Source organism: Dicentrarchus labrax, unplaced genomic scaffold (assembly GCF_905237075.1).
Source record: "Dicentrarchus labrax unplaced genomic scaffold, dlabrax2021, whole genome shotgun sequence".
Lineage (NCBI taxonomy): Eukaryota > Metazoa > Chordata > Actinopteri > Moronidae > Dicentrarchus > Dicentrarchus labrax.
Genome location: NW_026136704.1, coordinates 16,186,447 through 16,212,679, shown reverse-complemented (window position 1 = coordinate 16,212,679; position 26,233 = coordinate 16,186,447). Strand labels below are relative to the sequence as shown.

Sequence of the window (26,233 nt, the reverse complement as noted above, 5' to 3'; positions counted from 1 at the left end):
GTGTATTGTGTGTGTGTGTGTGTGTGTGTGTGTGTGTGTGTGTGTGTGTGTGTGTGTGTGTGTGTGTGGTCTGGAAAAGAAAAGGATTGCATAACTGGATTGGAGCTTGTGTTGAGAAACTGCCTCCTCAGTAGCTGCAGGTCACACTGATATTCAAAGATTCAAAGAAGAAAGCCCCCTGGTAATAGTGGGGCTACAACTCAGAGCCATGATACAACGGTAGAGAGGAAAACAAAGTTTTTGAGGATGTGTTATTTTAAAGAGAAGGTAATGAGATATCAGAAGCAGCACTACATTTTAGTCCACATTGCTTTTTATCCATATGAGAGAAAAGTGGATTTAAGTTATCAGACAATCCTCCGTTTATTCTAAATAGTGTAAGCCCACTTAAAGCTATAAGATTACGGAAACGTGAACCCATGCCAAGTACCCATAGGACATAGGATTGATAGGTACTCCAGTCCTACAGGGGAAAAAGGGGAAAACTGTACTTCTACTCCTCTTCTTCAGTGGTGGAAGAAGAACTCACATCCTTTCTGTAAAAAAACTAGGAATACCAGTGTAAAAAAGGACATTTAAAATTCCTGTATTTGAAGTGTTACCTATACGTAAAAGTATTACGAGAAAATGCAGTTAAAGTATCAGTACTCATAATACTCATAATGAACAATGGCCCTTTCAGATTGTTATAGTGCATATCATATTATTGTTATTATTGTTATTATTATTATTATTATTAATAAAGATGCATTAAGGTGTGCAAAGCATCTTAATCTTATTACTCAAGGTCAAGGTGCAACTTATTTTAACTACTATACACACTACTGGGTTATTCAATCATAACAATGCACTATGCATGCACTGAACCTGCAAAGTAACTAGTAACTAAAGCTGTCAGATAAATGTAGTGGAGTAAAAAGTACAATTTTGTTTGAATGAAGTGGAGTAGAAAGTTGCATAAAATGTAAGTGCCTCATAACTGTACAGTAGATGAGTTAATGTAGTTACTTTCCAACTACTGCCCCTTTACTCTAATAGTGCATTTACTTCTCTTCAGTGTGTTTGTGTGTGTGTGTGTGTGTGTGTGTGTGTGTGTGTGTGTGTGTGTGTGTGTGTGTGTGTGTGAGAGAGAGAGACTAGTTTACTCACTGTCCCCCAGGTTGTGGCATGTTAATAGATAGCAGCAAGATATGCTCTGTCTCCTTCTCCTGGGGATTTGTTTTTATTCTGGTCATTTAGGCCTTTGAAATCTGTGATTACAGAGTTTAATTTGTTAAAATATTTTTATATTATCGAATGAGTTACATTGTAAAACTCTATTTATCCATCCCAGGGTCTCTTTATCCCTCCATCCCTCCTCCCCAGAGCTCTGTCAAGCCAGCTACAGATCGGCATAACGGAACATAAAACTGCGGTTGTCTCTGTCACAGAAATAAAGTGTCTCAATGTAAATCCCTCAAGAAGTCTTTTATTCTGGAAAGCCTAACCGGAAGTACTGTATAATGTCACTATGTCTGGTTTTGACGCGTCCCCGCTGTTGGTCCCCGGTCTCCAGTGTGGATTTACATACCCTGATTTCCGTGGGACTGGGAAGCGAAAGAGGAGGGTAGTGAGCCTTTCAGGAACTGAGGAAACCGCCGCAAGCAGCGTAATTTAACAAATGTACAACTTTTAGCCCCCGTCCTCGGTCCTCGGTCCTCTCGCGCCGCCTAACCTCCGTCGGTACAACCGTTGCCGCTCTCAACGGTCCCTCACCGGATTATTTCTCTCGTCTGGAGGAGGGCTGGCAGCTTTGGTTTTTTTACGGAGAAGTCTGGAAGCAACTTGAGTTGAACCCGGTTTTTTGAAGGGCTGTGGCCATGGCCGGGGGTGTTGGTGGTGGGGTTTCTCCGCTGGGGCCCGCGCCGCCGATGTGGTATCACCGGGACCTGAGTCGAGCGGCGGCCGAGGAGCTACTGGCCCGGGCCGGGAGAGACGGCAGCTTCCTGGTGCGGGACAGCGAGAGTGTCAACGGGGCTTACGCTTTGTGTGTACTGTAAGTAACTTCATCCACAGAAGAAGTTTGTTTGAACTCTTAACGTGTGTGTGTGTGTGAGGCCTGGTTTTTGCTTTGTCTGCCAGGAACATGTATGGTTTGTTTTTTTATTTAAAGGGTATTTAAGTTAACAGCTAGTTAGGACATGCTTTCAGGGAATCGTCGCTGCCTCAGTCTGTACAAGCTTTTCTAACTTACACATTTTCCTGCAGCAGCAAAACAATTATTTGCTGTTGCATGAGATCAAATTGTAATTGAAGCCTGCGTTAGCTAGTGTTAAACAAGGATTACAGCCATACGCATTTGTTTACTTTCTCCTGGAAGTCAGTGAGTGGGAGAGAGAGAGAGACTGTCTGTCTGCCCAGCAGTGAAACTCCAGCATGGCACACAACTTTAGGGCTGTTCCTGTCTGTCTTGTGTCTGATGTGGTCGCCTGCAGCGCCGTTTTTACAGGGTACTGAAACTGAATGGAGGTAAATATAAGCATATATGGGCTGGCCAGGCCTTGCTGATGTTTTAATTTAAGGCTCATATAAGATCTGTGTAGTGGGAAAGAGTTACACATACTATCTACTCCCACTGTATATCATAAAATGGGAATAATCTGTTTGCCAGGGGCAGTATAAACTTTCTTTTCAGAGGGAGTTAGAGGGCCTGGCATCCTCTTGGAAGTCTGTACACCTGACGAGCGGACAATCCAGCTTTCACAGACAGTTTCAAGTCCACAGTGTTGTGTACAGTATTGTGTACACTTGACAGTGACTAAGGCAAATTTAATGAACTGTGGAAAAGGGATGTTAAACTTACAAATGACCAGTGACTCATGCCCCCCCTCCAAACGCCCACACAAAGTTAAACAGATGTAAAGACTACTGATTGTGCAGATGCAGGAAATAAAAGGCCTATGCCATGTGACACATTACTCTGACATTGACTCGACCTACATCCCCTATCTGATAGTTTACCCCATGCTGAGTTCATTGTGTGTATACACTTAGACAGGCCCACTCTCATGTGAACACATTACTCCTCTTGTCATACAACTGCCCAGAAAAATAGGGCTGCAACCTGTTTTGGCTCACGGCCTATACAAGATCAAAAAAGATTAATAAAGACTGACAAATATCCACTTTTCTATCGTTTGCTGGATGCACTAGTAATAGGTCACTCTATGACCAACAACATTCCTCACATCCATGCATCATCCGTTTCCGGATTTATTCCCGCCTCCACCTCTCCCTTCCTCTCCCCTTTCACCTTTCACATCATGGACTTTGTTTCATCTCAGAGAGTTTCCTTCGTGTTGCCTAAAGTGTGTTATGCTCAAGTTTTAGTAAAAATGTGCTTTACAATCAAATTTAATTTAAGTTTTTCGACCACATAAAAAAAAAAGTCACAACATAAACAAACAAAATGACTGCTAGAATATTGTTATTATTGTAAATATTAGCTGGCACTGGATCTTATGCTTATTTTGTAGCAGTCATAGAACAGGCACTAACATGGACTGAAAACTTTAGTCATCCTCCTCATTACACCCATCATTTTCTTCATTCCCTGTTAGTAATTACAGGTGGGAGTAGTTGTGGTTGGAGATTTTTGTTTTTTTATGTTGACATTTAAATGTATGTTCTACCTACCTGTGATACATAGAAAGTAATATATAAAACAACAGAAACGGTTACATAATTTAACCATTTACGGCTTCTAAATAACTCAATTTCAGTGATTTTAGAGATGTATGCAAGGCAGTTGTTTAATATTGTGATTTGCTCTTGACACAGTTATTGTCATTCAATACTCACTCTCAGCAATCCAGGCTAAAGTCAGTGATCATTAGGATACTCATTTTGTATGTTGTTTACCTTAAAAGAAGGAGATAACCAGAGAGCATGTATGTTAAATTATAGGCTTCCTCTCATAAAACCCTATGGACATCCAGTTTTCTCTTTTCAGAGGGTCAATATTTGTAACTTTATGTCCACAGATTTAAAAAAGGACCATAACTATGATCATTTTTAACTTATATACACATACACACCATATATACACTAGTCTAGGGATGGGTGTTGCAGATGAGAAAAAAAAAAATCAGACGTCAAGTTGTCTAGTTGTTACAATACAACACAACAATGTAAGCATTAAATGTCTCATCTTAATACCCAGTCACAGATGTCATGTGGACCAGCGTTGTTAGATCAGTATGACAGAAACAAGCTGTCTGTCTTAATATATAATATCTTTGAAAACAGGATTTTCCAGTATTTCCCAACCCCTGAAGTCGTAGAGGAGATAAAGATAAAGACGATATGGTCAAGCAATCTCATTCTTGTGAACTTGTGCTAATATTACTGTGTAAAAAATGCATTTCCAGGAAGTAACATCTGAATCACCAGAAGCATGAAAAGGTTCCAGACTGCTGAAAGCCACACCGTTTTTAGTCATGGCAGTAGTGTGGTATACTGGAAGCTCAGGACATGTGTCTTTCTCAGGACTTCTTGATGTCGAATAGCATCTCCTTTGTCTCTTGTGCTTTATTATTGTAGAGTCTACTGAAGCAAACAAAGTAAAACTAGCTAGTTAAAAGCGTTGCCTTTAGAAGGGTATAGGGAAATTAATAAGTTGTTTTTGTCTTCTTCAAACTGAAGTAATCATTGTTTTCTAACTTTTTTTAAAACAAATTTCTACAAACCTGTAACACAGTGTTTGTTTTTCTACTAACGGTACTGAACTAATCACTTGGTAAACGCAGCCAGATTGCCTTTGCCCAGAGGACTACAAGATGGCACGTTGGAGGCTGGGCTCACAGTTGCATCAGTGTGGTTCTCTAACATAGAAATGAGCTAATTTTAACTGATTTAACCAGGTGACCTATTTTTGGTCTGTGACCTAAATTACACACATGCTAACTTTTTTACACTACTCACAAAAAGTTAGGGATATTCTGCTTTCGGATGAAATTTCAGAATGTACATAAAATGCACTATGACCTTTCCAGGTGATCTTAATTTGAACTTCTCTACTTAAATGCCCTACTTTCATAATATAATATCACTGTAGCATCAACTTTTTACATTTTCATTAAATTTCACCCGAAAGTGGAATATCCCTAACTTTTGGTGAGTAGTGTAAATGTTTTTTTTTTACCTGAACATGGCTACTAGACATGGCTTTTTGTGGAGTCCTCGTGACTTACGTTCACAGACATGTGTACTTCCTTTTTAAGGGCTTTTGGAGGCACCAGTGTGTTTAGGAAGTGCTTCCACTCTGCTGTTGTCTGAGAATAGACTCGTGGGAAGAGTGTTTGTGTTGGTGACTTTACAGAAGCCAGTCGGGGCCCGACTCCAGGGCCAGATTGTCTCTATGCCTTTGCCTTTCACTTCCTCTTACTGTGCATTTAAGTCCTCGGACTTTTGGTTTTGTGTGTTCTGCTTGCTAGTGTTAAGATAATACTCAGATTTTTGTAGGAAGTGACCAATTCGACCAGAGTAGATAGCAAATAGTTATAGCTGATCAGTTACAGCTGAGTGTTTAATATTTGAGTGCAACAGATAGAGTATGAAATAATATGTGGTATGTTAAAGCTTTGTCATTCACTGCCACAGTGTGATTAAATATTACAATATTTAAAAAACAGTTTGCTAGCACAGGAGATAACAGGAAAATTTAGTCTAATAGTGGTACTTTTTTTTTTACTCCAACCATCGGGTGTGGCTATATATTTGTTAAGCTTAGGTGTATGCAGCAGTGTGACAAGTTCTGAGATTATGAATTGTTTACTATTTCCTGTCAGGAGGTGTTCTTTAGTATCAGTGGAGCGTGTCTAAACATGTCGGGGTGCAGGCATGACCCTCTGTGTTTCCGTGTGTGTTTGAAACCTAGAAATATCTGTGAAAACATTCCTCACCAGGTTTTTGTACCTCTTGAAGAGAGAGTTAAATTGGTTTTTAGTATATAAGATGACTGGCTAGAGCAATGAGTCTCAGGTAACATGTTGAATAATGAGAAGCATAAGAATTATGATGCAAAATGTAGCCAATTTTATTATAGCCAGTTGGTGCAGTGTGTTGATACACATACTGTTTACAGTGCAGTATCAGTGCATTGACTACACTGACCTGCTGCACTCCGAGGCAATGGAGACTGGATGAGACTGAAGAAAGGGAGGTGGTACTCAAAGCCAACAGCACAGAGGGAGTCTGTGGGGCAGGCATTACCCCCGGCACAGACTATTGTTGACAACACACATCACACACACACACACACACACACACACACACACACACACACACACACACACACACACACACACACACTGTATGCTTTGGGCCTATGTCGATCCTATTATAAACTTCTCTCTCCTGCTCCGTCTCCCTCCCCTTGTTATAACTTTGCTGCTGCTGAAACAATAGTATTTATTCCACAGACCCACAGAGAATCTCATCAGCTGCCAACAGGAAGACATACACTACACATACACTACACACAACTGTACACACAACAGTACACACAACTGTACACTGCAGTGACTCTTGTATATGGATTTTCTGCCGCTGGACCTACTACATTATATTGTGTTTATAATGTGACAGAATTTAATGTGTATATGGCTTCAGAGGCCAGGCAGACAAAAGGAAGAGTTCATCTCACTCACTGTGTTTACTGCTGGACTTTGAAAGGCAGGAGCAAATATTTATCAAGTTTATATTGTTAGTGTAACCAACTTCTGGATGATATATGGAACTATTATTGGCAAAAATCTGATAGATGTGCCGTTTATAAATCAAATACAAAATGGGAACTTCTGCTCTCTGTCCTGACACTATGGATACTGTGCGAGGATCTTTGTTGCATGTCTTCCCCTTTCTTCTGTGTGCTGTCAGATAAAGGCAAGAATACCCAAAAATATTTTATGTTTCGCTACCAGAACCACTAAAGCAGGAATTGGTGATAATCAGCCTGTGAACATAGTTGCCTTCAGTAAGGAAATACTCCGAGGTTAAAGCAAATTTAAAACACATCATTATTCATTTCCAGATGCACTGGAAACAGTTGTAAATGTACTTCTTTTGATATTCAGAATTCAGCTAATCGTCTGACAAGTGGCGTCAGACAGACCCTGGTCAGGATCAAGTTCATGAAGCCATGTTTGATGACCTGTGTTGTTGACCCATTCAGACAGACAACAAATGCAGGTTTATTCCATGTGCTGTTCTGAGAGGGGTAATTAGTAACCTCACCCATTTAAAAAGTTAAATTAAATGTGACCCTTTTGCTCAAGCCCTACTGAATTAAGGTGTGTGTGTGTGTGTGTGTGTGTGTGTGTGTGTGTGTGTGTGTGTGTGTGTGTGTGTGTGTGTGTGTGTGTGTGTGTGTGTGTGTGTGTGTGTGTGTGTTATTTGGGACAAAAATAAATAATCTTCTTGCAGTTAGTTATATTTTAATCCAGCTCATGTTTTAGTTGCTGTGGGACACTGACCTGGAAAGGCCGGACAAACAGAGTGGGTATATACCCAACAAGGATGTATCCCTCCCTCAGTTTATACAGTGTATACACACGTATACATATGCACGTACTGTAAATAAGTGCAGTCTAAACAGAAGTAAAAGCATTAATTAAGTGTTTTGCATATGCTGCCAAGCTAACACCCACACGTCTGAGCAGATGCACCACCATCACACACATATACAGTATACACACCAACAGATGTAAACCACAACATTTGCTTGGCAAATTTAACATTTTGTGTCCGGTCCACTGAGCAGACATGAAGTGCAGACATGAAAATCATTCAACTACAGCTTGTGGCTGTAGGCGTGTAGTCACGGCTGTGCAATCACAATGTCACACCATTGATCGATCTACGATTGGTTGAGGAAAAAAAAAAAAAGCTTGTGGTTCGATCAGAAATGCAATTCAGACTATGAAGTTTTAAATACACTGAAGTGAAGAGAGGAAAGGATTAGATCATTTTCTTTTAATCTTTACCTTGTCTCACATATGACGATGTTGTCATTTTGTTTCTTTATTCTATCTCTGTAACTTTACATTGTATAAACACCAGGTTCAACTATGTTCTGCTCCACTGTATCATGCTACTGTAAGGATAAAGCCCGCTCACAACTGTGACAGACAGCAACAGCTTGACGCTCTCTCCAGCGTCTAAAGCCCCTCACTCTCATGCATGCACACACACCCCGTCCACTGGGGTCAAGTACAAGAGTGTATGTGTCAGACATGAAATGTTATTTTTTGTTGAATAAAACAGTAGTTTTAAAAGTTGTCTCTTCTTCTCTCACTTCTCGCTCCCTCTGTTTTTCACTCCATTTACTCTCTTTCTCTTTGGTGTTATTCTTTTTCTCTCCTCTCTCTCTCTTCAAACTTCTCTGTCTTCATTTCTTTCATTCTCTACAGATTTCAGAAGCATGTCCACACCTACAGGATCCTCCCAGATGAAGAAGGTTTTCTGGCTGTACAGGTACTGAGGAGACACAGAGACACACTCACACTCCGCAGAAGTTAAGTGTGTGCATGTGTGCAGCAAAAACTGTATTTGCTTCAGTAGCAGCTGGCAGGCATAGATGCTTTTGTTGGCTCTGAGCTCTCTCTCTCTCACACACACACACACACACGCACACAGCAGCCTCTTTGTGTGTTGTGCCCAACAGCTGTGAAGTCCCCACCACACACACGCTCGTCTCACACACACACGCACGCACATGCACACACATACGACATGGTGCTTCCCGACTATCGTGTGGTCACAGACATCTGTGCCCCTGCTGTATGATTTTTGGGGTCTTAGCTATGAAGTTGAAGAGAGTCTAAAAGTCTATTTTTGCTTGCTGGAACTGAATATGTTTGAAAGCAGTGTTTACCAAAACAGCTCTTCCTGGTTAGATTTATATTTAGACTACGGGGTCATATTTGCTTACACAACATTAAATGTGGAACAATAGGGGCCACCAGAGATTTCTGTAACATGATTGCTTGTAGCCAAGGAATTGTTATGTTCGTACCACATAGAAAAAAACCTTCCTTCTTTTCCTCTGTCTCTTCCCTCCCCAATTGTCCTCCTCCCTCTTTCTCTCAGACATCTCAGGGCGTGCAGCCGAAGCGGTTTAAGACGTTACCAGAGTTGGTGTCATTGTACCTGCAGCCCAGCCAGGGTCTGGTCACCACCTTGCTTTATGCTGTTGACAGAGAGGAAACAGCTGTCAGCGATGACCGGGACTATTCAGGTATCTCTAGAGCCCATATAACCACATTTGCATGCCCAGTGATTGCCTCCTGTCACATGTTAACTCTCCTTTTCGGTGATTGGTAGATGGGGAGGATGAGAAGCCACCCCTCCCCCCTCGCTCTGCCTCCACATCCACTCCCCCTGGACCGGACACACCCACAGACAGGTACAAAGTCTATATGAGGACTCATTTTGATTGTGTCCAGTTCATAATAATAATATGTGAGCACTGAAAATTAAATCACAAACTAACTGTTGAACCTCTTAACCAACAAGTTAACCATGATGATTATGTTGTTATGTATTAACACACACCCGCAACACACACAGGAAGGCTGTTGTTTCACTTTGAATGCAATTATGACACCAGGTTGACTCTGCTCACAAAAATAGTAAGCAGAGGTGGCATTGATTATATGCGCACGCACGCACGCACGCACGCAGGCACGCACGCATACACACAGTCCCTCTCAATGTTTCTGTTCGATGACATGCTCGAACACACACACATTATGCTTTAAACATTGTTAATGATAAAACATACACTCACACTTTCATTATTAGACACAGGCACACATATATTAATATCCTCCACTCTCTCCTTGTGTGCCCCCCTGCTGTGTTCATAATGAAGGAAAGCCACATCCTGTTGAAAACCGGGTTGGTTACAGATGATGCAAAGCTTTGATGAAGACGGGGCTTTAGTTTTAGTGTGCGGTTTATATGAGCAAAGGTCAAAGCCTTTGTGAGTTAGGTGGCTGCATTCATCATTCTCAGGTAAAAGTTACTCATGTTTTGTAAGATGGTAGAATTTCCCCAAAGAAGAAACAAAAATTAAGGTTTTGCAGTAACCTTATCCCTATCCTAGTTTCTCCAGTTGGCATGGAAAGAAGCATAAAATCAGCCATGACACTCGGCATAGGATCCATTAAAGTCAGACCACCAGAATAAATGCAAAATACATTTATAGATCAGAGACAGTAAAGGAACAAGGCATCAACTTGCATTTGCAACACAGAATTGCAAATGCAAAAGTTGACATTTTAGATGCAGCGTTTACACTAAAAGGAGTATTTTGTTTGACCATATTAAAGTGGTGCGTGGGCTGTCAGAAAAAATCTGTCCGCAGTCTTTCTTCTAAGGAAAGAACATCACAGGACTATTTCTGTAAAAGGAAGGAAGCTGCTTTCCTTTCTTGACTAGAACATTTTAATGTTCAGGTCAGAAAGAAATGGTGTCATGTCAAACGACCACAAAGCCTATAATACAAATTCTTTGCAAGTTGGCCAGCGTGTAGGAGGCTCGGGGCATCCTGCTGGCTCACTTGGTTAAGTAAATGTGTTTTTGTGTGTCTGAGTGACTGAATGCAGTAGGGTAGACATAAGTCAGCACTCTTTTTTTTTTTTAGAGGAAGTGTGTGATTCTAAAAAATCCTGATTGCACAGACTTACGTAGCTATGGCCACTATGAGATCTGTAACACGTCTCTGGTACAAGGGGTGTAATTTATCTGCAAATCTCATATCAAAGCGGAAACTTTAAAACCTGCGTGTGACAGAATAGCTAAGAATATAGCACACACTATAACAAACGATGGAAACAACTGAGTGCTAGTTAAGGAATGCAGCATTATAAAAGTGTGAATATGCCTCTGACAGTTCAGGACCTAACATCTAATAACAATAATGCTTTTTTAAATTCATACTTTGCTTGCACTAAAACCTGTATACTTATGTTGTGGACTTATATGCATGTAGATATTAATAAATACTCACTAGATTTTATTTGAATTTATTTTAGTGCTCCAGCAGCTAATGGCCTGAGCACCATCTCCCACGAGTACCTGAAGGGCAGCTATGCTCTGGACCTTGAGGCAGTCAAACAGGGAGCCTGTTCCCTGCCTCACCTCAACAAGACACTTGTGGCCTCCTGCAAACGCCTTAATGGGTAAGAAGGACACAGCAGCTCATCTGTAGACGCCCATGTCCCACAGACACACATACTCTCTTGTCCGTGTATATTTTATACAAAGCTGTTCTTTTATATACAGTGACTTATGTGCTCGTCACTGACAGACTGTGTAAGGATTTACAGCCCACAGCGTGGCCAGCTTCTCGTCAACTCATCTCTTGTTTTGGTCACAATGGCGCATGTTGCACATTAAAACACTGTGGTAAACCACAGAAAATAAACTTAAAAAATGTACCAAATATCTGTTTCCCTATAGATACATTTAATATTTGAGCTTTTAGACTATGAAGTTGTGGATCTCTCTCTGTTTCACCAAACAGGGAGGTGGACAAGGTTCTGTCTGGTTTGGAGATCCTGTCTAAAGTTTTTGATCAGCAGAGTGCTTTCATGGTCTCCAAGATGATCCAACAGGTATGAGTGTGTGTGTGTGTGTGTGTGTGTGTGTGTGTGTGTGTGTGTGTGTGTGTGTGTGTGTGTGTGTGTGTGTGTGTGTGTGTGTGTGTGTGTGTGTGTGTGTGTGTGTGTGTGTGTGTGTGTGTGTGTGTGTGTGTGTGTGTGTGTGTGTGTTTCTCTCCTGGGTTTTCTTGGGACAGCTGAGGTAGACTTAGTCACACTATTAGTCACTTAATGTATGATCAATATATAAATGAAACTGGAATAGGATCATTCAGTAGTCATCACTTAAGAAATGATGGATTAGTCACTGTGAAACTACTGGTTGAGTTACTGCTTCAGTAGCATATTTCTGAGATGACGTTATGGATTTCACAGCCTTCATGATAAGTCATGGTTTTGAAGTTCAGCAGTCACTGTCATTAAACAAACACTAACATGTAGTTTTATGTTTAAATAAAAGCTGATTTATGTAGACATGGGTCCGCTGGTTTTGCAGCCTTAAAAACAATCTGCACTTTTAGTTAATTCAGTTAATTTATCTGATTATAATATTTCTCCCTGAGAGCCACATTGTTGCATCCTTATTCTTTAAAACCTACATTTAGCTTTAACACAGTGGCAGCAAAACATAACAAATCATCCTTTCTGTCTCACTTTCTGTCTCTGTTCTTCTTTCCAAACTTTACAGCCTACACAGGTTCTTATTGTTTTTGTTTCCTTTTCTCCGTCAGTCGGTGAATCAGGGTGGAGACCAGGAGCTGGAGAACCTTGTGACCAAGCTGGCAATTCTAAAAGACCTGCTGTCCTCCATAGAGAAGAAGGTACACACATATATTCATTCAGTAGCGTGTAGGCATGGACCCTCACACATGATCTCTTCAACTCCCTCTTAGTCTCTCTCACACACACACACACACACACACACACACACACACACACACACACAGACAGCTGCTAGTTGGAGGTAGTTAGTTTAGATAACCTTCCCCATATGATGGAAGCCCTGCAGGCTGCATGTGTAGCCCACCATGAAGACTCCAAGCTTGTGTGTGTGTGTGTGTGTGTGTGTGTGTGTGTGTGTGTGTGTGTGTGTGTGTGTGTGTGTGTGTGTGTGTGTGTGTGTGTGTGTGTGTGTGTGTGTGTCAAAGTCCCATCTCTTTTTTGGAGCCTTGACCAACACACAGATGGAGTGTAATGGGGGGATTTTGTGAATTTTTTGTACAGGGCAGCCATTTGTGTTGTTGACAGAACCGGTTAAAATGTATTTGCATAAAGTGTAACACTATAAAAGCCAGATGGAGAGGGTGTGCCATGTAGGTCAGACCAGGAAAGTATTTAGTTAGCTCTTTTTTTTTTGTTTGTTGTTTTCTCTAGCATGTGTAACAGGAATGTTCTATCACAGTAAGCTCACCAATTAGACTTTTTGCTTTTATCCCTAATTTACGAATACAGTTTGACCAGCTCTTAGTAGTTAACAGGGCACATCATTTCTACATGGACTTAAGGAGGGGCTTTAGCTGCCTGGGAAGGAAACGGCCTCAGTGCAATCAAGCTACATGTCTTGACTCATGTGATGGCACTAGCTCCACCTTCTCTGGTCCTGTTGGATCACATCCAGGAAACGGGAAACTGTTTCCTTGTTGACACTGACGTTGAAAACAATAGAGTTTATCTGTTTGTGTGTCTTTTCTTTTGTATGTGTTTATGTCTTCTCATTTATCTTTTTTTCTTGTTTAATTGTTTCTCCCTTTGACCCTCCCCTTCTCTCTCTTTGTCCCCTCAGGCTCTGAAGGCTCTCCAGGACATGAGTTTGTCCTCTCCATGCTCCCCTCCTCCTCTCTCCATGCGTCACAGCAAAGCCATCCCTGTGCAGGCCTTCGAGGTATGCGTGTGCACACACACACACACACACACACACACACACACACACACACACACACACACACACACACACACACACACACACACACACACACATACACACATTTTATTTGTGGTTGTTTCTCTGCAGGGTGATGTGAGGTCAGGTTGTGTAGTGATGTAAAGGTTGTGGCCTTTCCAGGAAGTTAATCAAATTAAAAACATTTTTTTTTACCCTTTTATCTAATCAGTGAATGGTGATGTGAGAAATATCTGTGTTTCAACAGTAATCATATCACTCTTAAGACACTCCATGGTCTCACAGCCCAATTGCACCATTCAAACTTTATTCTGTTATCAATGTTGGGATTCACCTTTCAATCAAAATCTAAAATCTTTCATAGTTCCTGTTTTATGACAGACATAGGAAGTTCTGGTAAGATTATAATTGTATTTATTTCAGTCTGGAGGCAAACCTTATCTTTTGTATAATGTTGAAACATCTCTAGATTTGATTTATGAAGTGCTACTATCAGGGCATGCTGATTTTGTTTCACAAAGGTCAGACTGAACTTGAATGAAGTAAAAACAGTGACTACAGCAATGACTGTGAAGTCATATATTCCTTAACACGCTGTCAGCAGACTTAAGACCAAAGGAATGATTGTAATGTACTTCCTGTTGCATCATCAGTGGCTTTGTCATAGTATATAGTACATACTATATATCACTTATCACTTTGATATCATTTTCTCACATACAGTGAGTATGTAGGTATGTGTGTATTACTGAATACTGGTAGTAAGATTATAGTTGTTTTATTTTGAAAGTGTACCAACAACATAATTTATAGACATTGGAAGGAAACTGTGTTGAAAAGTGGGAGAAGAAAAAGAAAAAAATCAGAATAATGTAACGGTGAGAGATTCAGAATACAAAGGTGACAGGTAAAGAGAAAGATAAGAGGAGAGGGATAATTATCAGTGGGAATGCTTTAGGGAAAGTGAAACAGAGGAGGAAGAAGAGATGAACGATATGAATATTAGCTGCCATGTCTGCATCCTTTGTGGTGACCTCCTTTCAGCAGCTTCCTGTTGCACAGGAACAGAAGTTTGTTCATTGTTATGATGAGGGGATTGGTTTAAGATGTGGCACCTGAGTCGCCCACTGACAAACAAACAGACCCCATTGAGGTTTTACTGTGATATGACTCAAAGTCAGAATACATTTCTGTTTTTTCTGAGAGGAATTATGACTTTTATGTTTCTTAGAGCAAGTCCTATGGATTCAAATACAAAAGATGCACTTTGTTGATGAAATGTCAGAATATGTGTCAACTGCCTTATAAAACTACAGAGCATCAGGTCATTGTGTGCGATCATCAATATTCATGCTTTTTGCTGGTTGACTTTGGTTTGACACTCTGTTAGAAGCAGCAAGCTTGTTTTGTCTGTAATAACAAAAGAGGGAGAAAGTACTCACAAGTCCACTACTTTCACTTTGGAGACCCCTGGTGGTGTGAAGATTTGATATGATTTGGAAGTAGAGCGCTCTGTTGAAACATACAAAGTTTCAGAAATGCACTACAAGCACCTCCAGTTTCTGTGTGTGTGTGTGTGTGTGTGTGTGTGTGTGTGTGTGTGTGTGTGTGTGTGTGTGTGTGTGTGTGTGTGTGTGTCTGTGTCTGTGTCTGTGTCTGTTTTTGTGTCTGTGTGTGTGTGTTTGTGTGTGTGATTGTGTGTGTGTGTGCGCGCGCTTCATTTCAGGTAAAGCTGGATGTTTACCTGGCAGAGCTGACAAAGATAGGGAAGAGTCAGAAGTACACTCTGTCTGTGGACGTGGAGGGAGGACGGCTGGTAGTGATGAAGAAGGTGAAGGACAGCCAAGAGGACTGGACCACCTTCACACATGACAAAAGTAAGAAAACTCTCCAAACACAATAACCCCAGTATTTTCTGAACTGGGAGATGAGTAGTGTTTTCCTCAGGAACTTCTTAAGCAGAAATTTGTTTAGCAGAGCTAGTAAGCCCTCCGACAGTGACGCGTCTCGTCTTGTGATCAATTTATTTTGTAGAAGGCAGCCTAAACAATAGCCGTATTCAAGTAAGTTTCTGTGTTAAATACACGCCTCTACACTTTTACCTAATGGTTACTGTTTTATGTTCCAAAAGTATATAGATTTGTGATGTTATTGGAGGTGCTCTGTATTTTTTAGCAAGGTGATATGCATCGTGTCTGCACTCAGGGGCAAGAGATTAAATGTCTTTATGACTCCAAGCCTATGATAACATATTATTCTTGGTGGTATCTGTTTGAGACACAGTTAAGGTAAAGACATAAAACATTATATGAGGATTTAATGGAAACTTTGACTACTAATAAACTTGTCTACTGTTTCATTTTCACTTTTCATGCCTTTTCATTGTTCTCCTTTAACTTTTCCCTTTCTTAACCTTGCTCTGCCCTGCCTTTCTCTTTCTCTCTCTCTCCCTATCTCTGACCTTCTGTCTCTTGTCTGTCTGCCTATTTGTCTGTCTCAGTCCGTCAGCTGATCAAGTCTCAACGGGTGCAGAATAAACTGGGCATTGTTTTTGAGAAAGAGAAGGACAAGAGCCAGAGGAAAGACTTCATCTTTGCTAGTGCCAAGGTCTACACACACACACACACACACACACACACACACACACACTCACATGCACACTGCCTCAAACATAATTTTGCAGATGTGGGGAAAGCACAATCTATTACAGTTACTGAATCATTCAAGCATACGAAAACCCACCTATGAAGATTACAGTGGTGTACACATTCATATTCAAACTTAAAAGGAAATACTCCCCCATTTTCCTTACTATTTATGTATTCATAATCAGACGAAGAACACTAACACGGCCAAGATTTGTGGCGCACACAGTACACCAATCCCATCTATGAATTCAGTTTCCACTGAGACTCTTCCAGTAATGTGATTCTCAGCTCTGCATTACTATTTATCCTTAGATATTTCTCCTTTAACAACCAAAATGTAATGGAAAATAGTGAGAGTGAGAGCTGTTTAAAAAATATAATTTTTTCCCCGTGTGTACAATGAACAGCACCAATGAGTAGACATACAAGCATTACAGTACACTGAGTATCCTCATATCCTCATCCCTCTGCTCCCATATACCCAAGTAAAGAAAAACAAAACAAACAAAAAATTTATATTTAAGTATATTTTCTGAAATCACAATTTACTTTGGTATCCCTCATATTCTATATTATATATAATTCCTTGATAATTTGTCATCATTGATCACATCTGTAAAGGTTTTCCAAGTAAGAAAATAACGCAAACTAAAGGTCTTGAAGAATATATCCATGGTTATTTTCTTCTAGAGTTAATCTTAAAAGTTGGCGTGTGTTTGTGTTTCAGAAGCGGGAGGCATTTTGCCAGCTGCTGCAGTTGATGAAGAACAAACATTCCAACCAAGACGAGCCAGACATGATCTCCATCTTCATAGGCACCTGGAACATGGGTTAGACACACACAAACGCACACATAAATTATTTTAAGTATTTTTAGTTTTCTTTTCAACATAACTTACATTATTACAATAGCAACAGATTCAGACTTATCATATATTTTCATATGTTACATTGTAACACAAAGGTATGTATATGTAGAGTATGACATTTTGCTCTTTGTTTATAGGCTCAGTACCTTCGCCTAAGTCTGTGGCCTCATGGGTGTTGTGTCGTGGCCTTGGTAAGACTCTGGACGAGATGACGGTCACCATCCCTCATGACCTGTATGTGTTTGGAAGCCAAGAAAACTCTGTGTGTGATCGGGAGTGGGTGGAGTCACTACGTGCCATGTTGAAAGAACAGACGGAGCTGGATTATAAACCGGTGAGTGGAGGTGATATGTTTGAGAGGGAAAAACTGAAGATGATGACAGACGGGGCTAATATTTGTACGGTGTGATATACGTAGGTTTCTTATTGGCTTTTGTTGTTGTTGGTCGTAGATCGCAGCGCAAACTCTGTGGAGCATAAAAATTGCTGTGTTGGTGAAACCTGAACATGAGAACCGCATCAGCCACGTGGGGATGTCCAGTGTGAAGACGGGCATCGCCAACACACTGGGTAACAACAGTACTCCATATTCAGTCTTTACACTTCCTTCACATATTTTATTTCTTTGTCAAAATCGAGAGGAAAATATCAACAATGGAACAGCACAATCAAACGCTGCTTAAACAAAGAGGCAATTAAATGGTTTTGATGATTTTATAACTCTTGTGGTCACACTTTGATGAAAACAATTGACTTGAATTAACAAGAAAACATCTGGTTTCAATAAGATCAAAATGCCATGACTCTAATTTAAGCTCTGTAAACTTTAAAAGTAACCTTTAAAAGTAAACTCGTTTTTTCTTGTTTCCAAACTAAATATTTTCATAGCAGTGTATCTTGACATTGTAGTGATTTTATTAAGACAACAGGATTTCTGTAAAAAACAATTAGTTTGTATGTTTGTTTGGACGGTTTCCTAGGTAACAAAGGAGCTGTGGGTGTATCCTTCATGTTCAATGGGACATCTTTTGGCTTTGTGAATTGTCACTTGACATCAGGGAATGAGAAGATTGCCAGGTACCTGCCACAGTCCCACATACACATTATGTATGGTTATTTTATTTCAGGGTCTTGCATTGTGATTTTACTTTGTGGGGACAGAGTAAAGTTTTTGATGATGTGCTGTTACAGTGCATCACAGACACACACTCATTTACCTCTTATTACCTGTGATACATTTGACCTGTCATGCATACAGGAGGAACCAGAACTACCTAGATATCCTACGCCTGCTGTCATTAGGAGATAAACAGTTGAGCTCCTTCGACATCTCATTGCGCTTCACACACCTCTTCTGGCTGGGAGACCTCAACTACAGGCTGGATATGGACATACAGGTAAAGCAGAACACACACACACACACACACACACACACACACACAGGCAGACATAAATGATTAAACACAGCAGATTTGGATGATGCTCTGTTTTGTGGTCCTGTCTTGTTTGTGTCTCTGTGCAGGAGATTTTAAACTACATTAACAGGAAGGAGTTTGATCCCCTGCTGAAGGTGGACCAGCTCAACCTGGAGAGAGAGAAGAACAAAGTCTTTTTACGCTTCGGTTAGTACGTCTGTGTTTCTACCAGACTTGTGTCTAATTGCTGTTTATCTCTTCTCCCTGTGCACAATGGGAGAGATCTTCCTGAGGTGTTCATTTGTAAGAGCAGGCTTTGTTTTACATTAACATAAGGTTACTTTACTTAAAATGCACGTTTCAATGGCAACACAACAAAAGTAATAGCTGATACTTCCTAGAATTACCACTGCTGTTGAGCTAGCAAGACTGTTGGCTTTCTCAGTTACATCACTACCAAAGTTTCTCCAAGAAATAATAATAATTAAAAAAAAGATTTCTCCAAGAAATTACATCATATGTAAACATGATGACTTTAAGGAGGGGAAGACCATGTGATAAAAAACACAGAAATATTTTTTGAAAGATTGTCAAAATAGCTCTGTATAATCTTTTAGAATATTTTATCTCCTTAGTCTCATATTACCTGTATTGTTTAGGCTAATGTTTCTCAAAAGCAACATTTGTCATTAACACCATTTGCACAGGATGTGGCTACTTACTACTACACTCTTCCTCCCTGTGTGTGGTTTTTTTCTTTTTTTCTTCACTGAAGAAAGATTAATGTTGGAAAAACAAAACCAGCCTTTCAGTCTCTCAACTGTGAGAGTTTTATCTTACCCTCACGTCAGATGAGATTTACTTGAAATACAACCTACTCACTGGGAAAATTGCTCTTTTCAGCCACCGTGTATCACTAATACTGTAAATGTGACAACACAAGCAGCAAATAGCCACCCTGTATTTGTATGTTGTATGTATTTTCATGTTTTATACCTCTGCTTACACAAAGTGTGTTCATTCAATTGATCGAACTCTAATGGGGTGTTGTCTCTAATACATATCTCAATTAGAGTTATTGATATTATAAAATGCTACGCTTTGCGCCTTTACACTTACTTGCCACAAGATCTAACAGGTGAATGTGTGTCTGCTTGCTTGCAGCTGAGGAAGAGATCTCATTCCCACCCACCTACCGGTATGAACGTGGCTCAAGAGACACATATGTCTGGCAGAAGCAGAAGGCCACAGGGGTACGTTTCCTTAACTCAGACAACATCAGGGATAGACTTCCTCCCAGGCATTTCAGACAAATACTTTATTTCCTCTTGTGAGTCGTCATGATAATTCTGCTGTCTTCTGCTTTTCTGTCTGTCCCAGATGAGGACTAATGTTCCGTCCTGGTGTGACAGGATCCTGTGGAAGTCGTACCCAGAAACACACATTGTCTGCAACTCCTATGGTGAGTCCGTCAGCAGAAAATCATTCAACACACATTTGTTTCAATTTGGTTTAACCGAGATCCTACTCCTGTAAATGGCTCTTACAGCAATTAATGTGATTGATCAACAAGGAGACTTACGTGCTTTATATGCTGTTTTGTTTTTCAGGCTGTACAGATGATATAGTGACCAGCGATCATTCCCCTGTGTTTGCTACCTTTGAGGTGGGGGTGACCTCCCAGTTTGTCTCCAAGAAAGGTACAAAACCTTAAAATCACAAGAAAATGACTTTTCTTGGTTCCGTTTAGTTTATTTCCTCTTCCTGTCAATCGTTCTGTCTCCTGGCTTCACTCTGTCTCCTCTTTCTGTTCTTGCTCGTACAAAAGCTGCGTATAGACTAGAAGATTTGGCCATAATGACTGATTTTCAAAATAGGGCGGACTCTGTGCACGTTTTTAGAATTTAATGATGATTTGTTTGTTTTCCAGACAGTTTGTGATATATTCTTGTAGTCTGGTCAATGACTCACAGCTGAACACTGGCGGAAAATACAGCAGCCTGTTACTCATTCTCCATGTTCATTCATCCTTTGCAAAATGTCACATTTATGACTAATTCTGTTTCTGTCCTTCAAATGTGTGCTATTCAGGGCCACCTACTCAGATCATTCTCTCTTTCCACCCTTCACTTCCTCCACCCCCCATCCCTCCCGTCCACCTGTTTCTGTGTAGGTCTGCCAAAGTCTTCCGAGCAGGCCTACATTGAGTTTGAGAGCATTGAGGCCATAGTGAAAACGGCGAGCAGAACCAAGTTCTTCATTGAATTCTACTCCACTTGTCTGGAAGGTGAGCTGAACATCCACCAAAATCCACCAGGAGTTACAGCGCAGACAGGGTGGATGTAATGGATGTAATAAAATTGTATCTGTTTCTTCTTTTTGCATCTTTCTCCCTCCCTCCCTATCTCAGGCAGTCAGTATACCTTTAAGTTAGAATCCATGTTTGACCTGTGCTGCATCCGTACCTCCTGCCCACCATGTTTTTTTGAATGAAATGAAATAGAAACATCTCCCTCCTTTTCTTCCCACCTCTCCTTCCCGCCTTGTTCCCCTTTTGTCCTCTCTTCCATGCACTTTGCCCCGCATTTCTCTCTCTGTCTCTCATCTGTAGAGTTTAAGAAGAGTTATGAGAACGACAGTCAGAGCAGCGACAACATCAACTTCCTGCGTGTGGGCTGGTCCAACAAGCAGCTAACGACGCTCAAACCTCTTCTCTCGGAGATCGAGTACCTGCAGGACCAACATCTGCTGCTAACAGTGAAGTCACTGGATGGATACGAGTCCTACGGTATAAAGAGGAGGGTTGATGTTTGGCTTTGCATTCCTTTCAAGTTGTTTCTTTTAGTCTGACAAACAACCACGTGTGTCGTTTTTTTTCCCGTGCTAGGAGAGTGTGTTTTGGCTCTGAAGTCTATGATTGGCAGCACAGCACAGCAGTTCCACACCTACCTGTCCCACCGCGGCGAGGAAACAGGAAATATCAGGGGGTCCATGAGGGTCAGAGTCCCGTCTGAAAGGATGGGAACCAGGGAGAGACTCTATGGTAACGCACTGTATATGCAACTGTGTGGTGATAGTCTTCTTTTTAAAGTGAGAGTATATCTGACCAGTAAAGAGGGAAGATGTAAATCGAGTAGTGAGGACAAATGAAAGGACTTTTAAGCTTTAGGAATGTGCACATGTAAATTGTTCAACGGATGTGGTTTGATATAGGACATATTGTAACTGTCTCATGTTTAATTTTACTATGTTTATTGTTGTATTTCAGAGTGGATCAGTGTGGACAAGGATGAGACAGGCGGACCTAAAGGGAAATCCACTTTGGTATCCAGAGTGGGACATGAATACGTCAAGTCAGTACATTCTACTCTAAATCCTACATACTGGTCCTTTAAGTTTTGGGAGTTTTAATCTAGTGTGCAGATGCATCTTTACTTTTATTAAATCTGATATCCTGCACAAAGTACCAAGGATGTGCACACAGACACCTTTTTGAATTATCTGTTTTGTTCTGTGTTCTCGATGCAGGCCATCTGTGGTTCGTAAACAGCTTGGAGAGCTGGGAAAGGTCAGCGAGGAGGGAGAAAGGAGCAGCAAGGAGGAAACGGCTGCAAGGTACAAATACACACAGTGACCAGTAAATAATCTTTAAACAACCACACAAAAATCACGCCCCCTTAGACATTTTCACGTAAACCATGAATCATAAAAAGGTAATCAACCATCAACCACCTGTTCTCTTTTTGTGTGTATTGTGAAGGCCAAAACAGGACGCACCAGACGGTGATCCATCCATCAGCAAGAACAGCTACAATAATCCTGCCTACTACATCCTGGAGGGCGTTCCCAACCAGTCAGCAGCTGCACTCTCACCTGAGCTTCTCCCATCTCCTACTTCTACAAACCCCCAGGTAGCTAAAGCCCCTGCCCCCTCAGCCGGAGCTCGAACCAAACCCTCTTATGTGGGCTCAGGGCACTCTCACTCACGCAGGCCTATGACAGGGCACCCTGTTCGAGCTATTAGTGAGGAGGGCTCCTCCGAGGACGATGGAGGCACCTGTGCAGCAGGAGCGCAGGGGGGTGCTGCCGGAACAACAGTTGGAAGCACGCTGAACCGACCCCCTCCTGACTTCCCCCCTCCTCCTCTCCCTAAGGGAGCCCTGGAGATGGTTGCAGAGACCCCCTTCCCCAAATCTCGCCCTCTTTACCCAGACCTAGCTGAGGTCAGGATCCCAGCAGCCAGTCCCGCCCCCCCGCTGGCCCTCGGAGAAGGTTTTAGAAGAGGAGGAGGAGGAGGAGGAGTTGGACCAGGGGCTTTGGACGATCAGTCGTGTTCTGTGCTTCAGATGGCAAAGACACTGAGTGAGAGTGAGTTTCCTGGGCAGCCTCCACGCGCTCCATCTGCGCCGCCTCTTAGGGGGCAGCCAATGGGGATAGGTCTAGAGGCCTCCCGCACCTTCCCACCCAGAAATCCCATCCCAGAGAGTATTGCAGAAGACATGCCTGAGGAGGTGAGCAGATCAGTTCAATTCAGTTCAGTGGCTACAATCATTAATGCTTTGGTAGCTGTTTTGGAGATTTACATGGTTAGTTTCTTTTAGGCCCAAATTTTTGTGATACGTTTTTAACACAGAAGCTGTCTTCAACTTGCATGTGACTAAGCTACTTTTTACGTAAAGCTTCTACAGTTCATACAGCCATTTTTTTTTTTTGCTTCCTTTTTTGGGGTGAAAAAAGATAACCCAACATTTTTGGCATGGCAGCTGTGATGAGCTGAGATTTTCCTACAGCTGTTTTTATTTGATCCTGTGTTTTCCTTCGCCTGTGCAGGCACTGTGGGGCAGCAGCAGCTCGTCTCTGTCTGTTGGGGAGTCTTCAGTGGGGGAGTGGCTACAGAGACTGGGACTGGAGAGGTATGAGCAGGGCCTTCTACACAACGGCTGGGACGACCTGGAGTTCCTCAGGTGCACGCACTCACACACTCAGACACGTTGACGTTCATGATCTTGTGCATGCATAAGTTGAGGTTTGAAAGACGTTTCTTACATCTTGTATTGTTTTTTCCAGCGACATCACCGAGGAGGACCTCGAGGAGGCGGGAGTGCTCGACCCCGCCCACAAGCGAATCCTGCTGGAAAGCCTCAGGCAGCAGCAACCGCAGCAGCAACAGAAATAAACTGTACCGAACTGGTCTATGACTGGTCCAAACTGGCCTGGTGCCTCACCAGGTCCCAAGAGGCCAAAACTCAGCTGAACTGAACTGAACTGAGCTGGAACATGCTAACTGATGCCAGACTGTGCCTTCTGAGAGAAATTGCACTCCATTTGTACGTTTCAAAAAACAAAAGAAAAACACTTGTTGAACCACCATCCTTTCTTTTTTTTTTTTTTTTTTTTTTTTTTTTTTACACGTACTGTATGTTTGTTGTCGTTGTCGTAGAGGTGGCCTTATTTAATGAGAATCATTTCAGTCCTTCAAGCATCACTACATGACCGTCGGCTTTAAACCTAGAGAGAAGATGCAGGATGAGATAATGTTGTTTTTCTGGCCAGACGGAATTAGAGATCCGAATCACGTGTGGAGCAGCTGATGCCTTGATGTCGTGTCGTGTGCTTCGTGCCATCAGTAATGACCTACTGCTTCAAGCTAGCGTTAAAGCCTGTTTTCCTTTCTTTGTCCTGAGAAACCTTAACAAAGGAGCGACAGAGTTTAAGACTTCTCTGAAATGGGAAACTGCAAAATTTCAAGTTTAAAGCAAAATGAGAAGAGGGCTTTTTGTGGGTAACCAGAGCCATGAAAACACACTCTTTTAACAACAGCGTGTTTTTTCTCTGAGTCTCCCACTAATGGTCACATTTCGGAAACTATGTGGGAACTGTTAAAGCACACTCAAGAGTACCACACAGCTCGGGCAGTGTAACCCAAACGCTTCTGTGATGGAGGCGGACAGGAGGTGGTGACCGTAGAGAAGCTAACTCTGAAGTGAGCTCAACTCGCATTTCTCAAATTTTATACTTTCGTGATGACGTTTGAGCCACTGGTAGCATTTATTGTCTCAGTGTCTCTGCATGTATTTATGGTTTTATGTTGTTTTATGATAAAGGGAATATGGAGCAAACCAACCAAACCAGTCCTGCTAGAGCTAAAAGTGCATATTTCACATTGGTACAACATTTAACTGACAGTGTTGGACATCACCTGCCCTCGGTGTGTGATTTATACAAACATTGTGACACGTGTAGCGTACTGACTCCGGGCAGGGAATCCTTTTTGGTAGAAAATGAAATCACAAGTATACGTGAGGCAATAAATGCTGCAACTGAAGTGAAGTATCACTTTAAACATTCAAGGCAGACGATTGGTCGTTGTCACACTTTTATTGTCTGTCAGGACATTTCAATCTCAATTTGCCGAAGAAGACAAATCTAATTTTAGCGTCACATGACCCAGGTTTGTTGGGTCACATCTTTTCCTCATTTCATTTTGAATTGTGTAAATGCAGCTGCGTTCATGGAATTGGTTAACATAGTTAAAAACGATGAACTAATGGTTATTCTACTGAAGATTTACCATGCCATCATACTGTCAATGTCTTGGAGAAACCATTTATCACCAAAACATTTTTTTTCCTGTAATATAGTCGAGAGATTCGTCTCATATTGCTGATTTTATTTGGTTCTTTTTGTTACATTACTCGAGACATGGCCTTGTGGGGAAGATGTCATGATGCATTAAAAACAGAAAAGTCAGGTCTCTGCAGGACACAGGATAGTTTGAGGGCCGTTGTTCCTTCATTTAACCAGCAGGTGGTGCTGCTACTCCATAAACCTCCCCAGTCGATGCTGTCTGTGGAAACTTTGGGGATAATAAGACACAGCTAAGTCCTGTTTAGTGAAAGGAGTTATACTTTATAGTTATACTCAATGGTTTGTTTATATGTTGTTCTTAAAAATCTGAGAGTTAACTTACCTGTTAGTGTTCAGTCCGCCTTTATTTGTTCTTAATTTAAATCCTGCCTATGAGACTAGAAGCCAAACTAATTTAAGAGACGCTGACACCTTTTACTCTACCCAGGTGGATCACACCAAACTATCTCTCCAGTTAGGCGCACAGCTTGCTTTTGCTACAAAAATATGATGTGAAACATATTTTTGTGATGTCTGCTTATTACGGGAAGGCCTCGAAAGTAGAACTCTTAACTTCTAAATGAATGTGCTGTTGCATAATTGGGACTAAATATGATGAAACCTAAGGATGTGATCGTAGCAGTTTCATTTTATTTGTCATGTCTGAAAAGGATTCCCCCTTTTTCTTCTTCTGGTTTTCTTTGTGACCCATTATGTTGCTCCTGTACAACCTTAGACTCAGCTACTCGCCTGCGTTACGTGCTGTACTATGTGTCTAACCTTTTAACAACCATAAGGCAGAGAATATTGCCGTTCAGACAACACGTTCAATCTGATGTCTTTTTGGCCTTCCAGTGTTCTCGTTATGTGAGTGTGTGTTTGTATTGGTGTGTGTGTGTGCGTGCGTGTGCGAGTGCATGAGTGAATAAGAGACTGCCATCGTTGTTTTCTCTGACACACTCCATGTTATCTTGTTCCTTTCATGTAGTCTCCTTTTTTTTGGCTATGTTAAGTTAATGTAAGTTGTTCACTCATGTCATTTTTTTCAATTAAAATCTAATATCTTTCCTTATTTTATAGATTCACTCATTTCCTTATTTTTTTTTTGTCATCTGCAGGGAAAGGATGA

The 26,233-nt window shown here is 41.3% G+C and overlaps 1 protein-coding gene across 1 annotated transcript; it reads left to right on the top strand.

Moving 5' to 3' along the window:
• The first annotated feature begins 1,529 nt into the window (after positions 1-1,529).
• On the top strand, positions 1,530-26,176 carry inppl1a (inositol polyphosphate phosphatase-like 1a). Its single transcript, XM_051396556.1, has 27 exons — positions 1,530-2,035; positions 8,451-8,514; positions 9,130-9,277; positions 9,364-9,445; positions 11,079-11,225; positions 11,570-11,660; positions 12,377-12,466; positions 13,429-13,527; positions 15,272-15,422; positions 16,046-16,152; positions 16,921-17,023; positions 17,200-17,396; positions 17,515-17,632; positions 18,043-18,139; positions 18,321-18,459; positions 18,585-18,684; positions 19,642-19,730; positions 19,858-19,939; positions 20,088-20,177; positions 20,651-20,764; positions 21,089-21,265; positions 21,365-21,520; positions 21,746-21,830; positions 22,006-22,092; positions 22,238-22,988; positions 23,308-23,441; positions 23,545-26,176. The coding sequence occupies exons 1-27, from the start codon at positions 1,860-1,862 to the stop codon at positions 23,651-23,653; spliced, it is 3,783 nt and encodes a 1,260-aa protein (XP_051252516.1). The 5' UTR covers positions 1,530-1,859; the 3' UTR covers positions 23,654-26,176.
• Positions 26,177-26,233: the final 57 nt, after the last annotated feature.